We start from the raw sequence: 3668 nt of genomic DNA, 5'->3' as shown, positions 1-3668 counted from the left end.
CAGAGAGAGAGAGAGAGAGAGAGAGAGAGAGAGAGAGAGAGAGAGTTGAATCCTCCTGCATCGATCGGTATGGAGAAGGATAAGAAGAAGAAGACGATGGAGTGGTTTTGGCCGGAGAAGAACGACGGCGGAGTTATTTTGGAGGCGGAGAATGTGGCGGCCGAACATTTATCTAAAGACGGGACAATGAGCCATTACAGTTTCAGCAAAGGTCTTCTTCCGCCGCTCGGAGTCGGAGCCGCCGGTCGTTCTGGCCGTCGTATTAAGCTTCGCTGCTTTATCGTCTCTCCCTTCGATCCTCGCTACAGGTACTACGTACGCTGATTCTGTGTATCTTCCTTTACTTTTGTGTAATTTGAGATTTTGTGGACTGGATGAATCGTTTGATGCATGTCTCGCGTGGAACTGATTTTTTTAAGCTTCTCTTCTTCTGAGATTTCTGGAGAAGTTAGAAAATTGCAAAATCTCAATTCCCAAATTTTTTGATGAATCTAAACTGTTCGATGAATTGCTCGTGTTGGTGAAGAGACATTATAATTCCATGATTTTTCATAGTTTTGTTTAGCTATGATAGTATATATCACTGTGACTGATGATGAGTTGCACAATGTTGCAGAGCGTGGGATTGGTTTCTAGTGGTTTTGGTGCTCTACACAGCATGGGCTTCACCTTTTGAGTTTGGGTTCCTGCAAACACCTAGAGCACCTCTCAGTATTCTTGATAACATTGTCAACGGGTTTTTCGCTGTTGATATTGTTCTGTCATTCTTTGTTGCCTTCTTAGACAAGTCAACTTATCTCCTTGTCGATGATCCCAAGAGAATAGCTTGGAGATATACCTCCACTTGGCTTATTTTTGACATCGTATCTACAGTTCCTTATGAACTTTTTGCCAGCTTATTGCATAAGACTATCCAAGGATATGGGATTTTCAGTATGCTGCGTCTATGGCGTCTCCGCAGGGTCAGTAAATGTTTTGCCAGGTGAGGCTTTGAATCTGTTTCATCATCTGTTGTTATTCATCAAGCTATTCTATTCTTTTTAATAGTACTTCTAAGTGCCCTGTATTGAGCTTTTCAGATTGGAGAAAGATCGGAAATTCAGCTACTTCTGGATTCGATCCACGAAACTTTACCTTGTTAGTATCTGTACATCATCTTACATTAAGCAACTATATTTTATTGCTGTCACTATAAGACATTGATGGTCGTATTGCAGGCTGCTCTCTTTGTGGTTCACTGTGGCGCCTGCTTCTGCTATTCTATTGCTGCACATTACCCAGATCCCTCAATGACATTTATGGCACTTGCTGAGGAAAATTGGACAAAGAAAAATTTGCTTATCCGGTATGTTACAGCAATGTATTGGTCCATAACAACTTTCTCAACAACGGGTTATGGTGATATACATGGTAACAATGCAAGCGAGAGGGCCTTCATCCTCTTCTACATGATATTTAATCTTGGATTGCTAGCTTATATAATTGGTAATATGACCAGCTTGGTGGTTCATGTGACCAGTCGCACCATAAACTTTGTAAGTTCTGTTTATGGTTTGATTAATTGCTCATTTCTCCTTTCCTCTGTACAATTCAGAAATATTATCCAAGAACACACGAAATCTTTGTTTTGAACTAAGCCACTTATCCTCCTGCAAGAGTTGTTTTATACTGTTTTAATATTTCTTGTTGATTTTAAATTATTTCAGAGAGATACTATCCAAGCAGCCTCAGCATTTGCTCAGAGGAACAATCTTCCAGTGCGCTTGCAAGAACAGATGGTAGCTCATTTATCTTTGAGGTACAGAACTGATTCAGAAGGCCTACAGCAGAAAGATATTATTGATTCCCTCCCCAAGGCTATCCGTTCCAGCATATCACATTATCTGTTCTACGAAAATGTTGACAAGATCTACTTGTTCCGTGGAATATCCAATGATCTTCTATTCCAATTGGTATGTTTTTTCATTGACAAAGATTTTAGACTTGTCTACTTTCTTTTGATGGATCACCCGTTCAACCTTCTGATATAATGTAGGTCACTGAGATGAAGGCCGAGTATTTTCCTCCTAAAGAAGATGTGATTTTGCGGAATGAAGCACCAACTGATTTTTACATAATGGTCACAGGGGCTGTTGTAAGTTTTTTTTGGTTGTATCTGCGAAACAATTCTACTTGTCCTTTCATTTTTTTTCCCTCCAAATAGTTGACAATTCTCCTATATGACAGGACATCATTGCACGTGTGAATGGAGTGGATCAGGTAAAATCCGCATTGTGATTTCGCTTTCAAGATAGCTTTTAAGTTGTGATTTCCCTTGTAAGACAGCTTTTTAAAGTTGTGATTTGTGTATTCATTTCAGGTAGTTGGTGAAGCACGCACAGGTCAGGTTTTTGGTGAAGTAGGGGTCCTATGTTACAGGCCACAGTTGTTCACAGTTCGTACCAAGCGATTGAGTCAATTGCTTCGCCTGAACCGTACAGCATTCTTAAACCTTGTTCAAGCAAACGTTGGTGATGGAGCAATAATCATGAATAATCTTCTTCAGGTTGGTCCCAAAGCTATTTTTTTATAATCTATAGTGACTACAAAATTCTACTATTTTGTCTCATATGAATATGTTATGGTCTAATACAGCATCTGAAAGACTCAGAAGATCCAGTGATGAAAGACATTTTGGCTGATATAGAACTCATGTTGGCTCAAGGGAAAATGGATCTACCTCTTAGTTTATGTTTCGCAGCAGACAGAGGAGACGATTTACTGCTGCATCATTTACTGAAACGAGGCTCAAACCCAAATGAAACAGATACGAACGGCCGAACCGCGCTGGTCAGTTCCAAATTCCTCTGTTTAAAGAAACTATCGCATCAATTTTCACTCTAAGAACAATCAAAGTCCTCACTCTTTATGTTTTGTGTGTGTATTTTTATCTCAGCACATAGCAGCATCAAAAGGAAACCAATATTGTGTTGTATTACTTCTCGAGAAAGGAGCAGATCCTAACATTAGAGGTATGTTATAACGAAGGTTTTATGAGTCCATTGCGTATTATATATAATCTGGTAATCGTCTAGTAATTGTTTAAAAACTTTTGCAGATTCAGAAGGTAATGTACCATTATGGGAAGCAATCAGTGGGAGACATGAAGAAATTGCTAAACTCTTATCAGAAAATGGCGCAACCCTAAGCTTTGACACAGTAGGGCATTTCTCTTGCTTAGCTGTTGGACAAAACAGCTTAGATACACTCAAAGACATTCTAAAATACGGTGGAGATATCTCACTCCCAGATGTCAACGGAACCACAGCTTTGCACAGAGCAGTCTCAGAAGGAAACGTGGAGATTGTGAAGTTCTTGTTAGAGCAAAGAGCTGACATGGACAAGCCAGATGTTTATGGTTGGACGGCTCGTGGTCTTGCTGAGCATCAAGGACATGAAGATATCAAAGCTTTGTTTCATAATCAAAGACCAGTGGAGAAGAAACAGAACTTTGTTTCTGGCACACCAGAGTTTAAATCATTGATGAAACATTGCAGCGAGCCTGTAATGATTTACCACCGTTCAAGGGAAGCAATGCCGCCTCTGGACCGAGCTGTTTCTCAGAGATGGAAGCCAAGTAATTTCAAGAACTCGCTGTTTGGTATCATGTCGGCTGCCAACACTGGTAA

General features: G+C 40.1%; 2 protein-coding genes across 2 annotated transcripts in view; both read left to right on the top strand.

Annotated features, from left to right (window-relative positions):
• Positions 1-49, top strand: part of LOC104720015 (probable potassium channel AKT5) — a 3280-nt gene extending 3231 nt beyond the window's left edge. The window contains exon 5 of the mRNA XM_010437990.2: positions 32-49. Coding sequence (XP_010436292.1) covers positions 32-49 — 18 coding nt within the window. The remainder of the gene's footprint in view (positions 1-31) is intronic.
• LOC104716929 (probable potassium channel AKT5) overlaps positions 13-3668 on the top strand; it is a 4345-nt gene continuing 689 nt past the window's right edge. The window contains exons 1-11 of the mRNA XM_010434406.2: positions 13-308; positions 617-982; positions 1080-1137; positions 1218-1535; positions 1707-1952; positions 2036-2134; positions 2227-2259; positions 2360-2545; positions 2635-2829; positions 2936-3011; positions 3098-3664. Coding sequence (XP_010432708.1) covers positions 70-308; positions 617-982; positions 1080-1137; positions 1218-1535; positions 1707-1952; positions 2036-2134; positions 2227-2259; positions 2360-2545; positions 2635-2829; positions 2936-3011; positions 3098-3664 — 2383 coding nt within the window. The 5' untranslated portion in view covers positions 13-69. The remainder of the gene's footprint in view (positions 309-616; positions 983-1079; positions 1138-1217; positions 1536-1706; positions 1953-2035; positions 2135-2226; positions 2260-2359; positions 2546-2634; positions 2830-2935; positions 3012-3097; positions 3665-3668) is intronic.

Source organism: Camelina sativa, chromosome 10, assembly GCF_000633955.1.
Source record: "Camelina sativa cultivar DH55 chromosome 10, Cs, whole genome shotgun sequence".
Taxonomy (NCBI): domain Eukaryota; kingdom Viridiplantae; phylum Streptophyta; class Magnoliopsida; order Brassicales; family Brassicaceae; genus Camelina; species Camelina sativa.
Note: the sequence above shows the minus strand (reverse complement) of the source record. Positions and strands in the feature narration are given on the sequence as shown.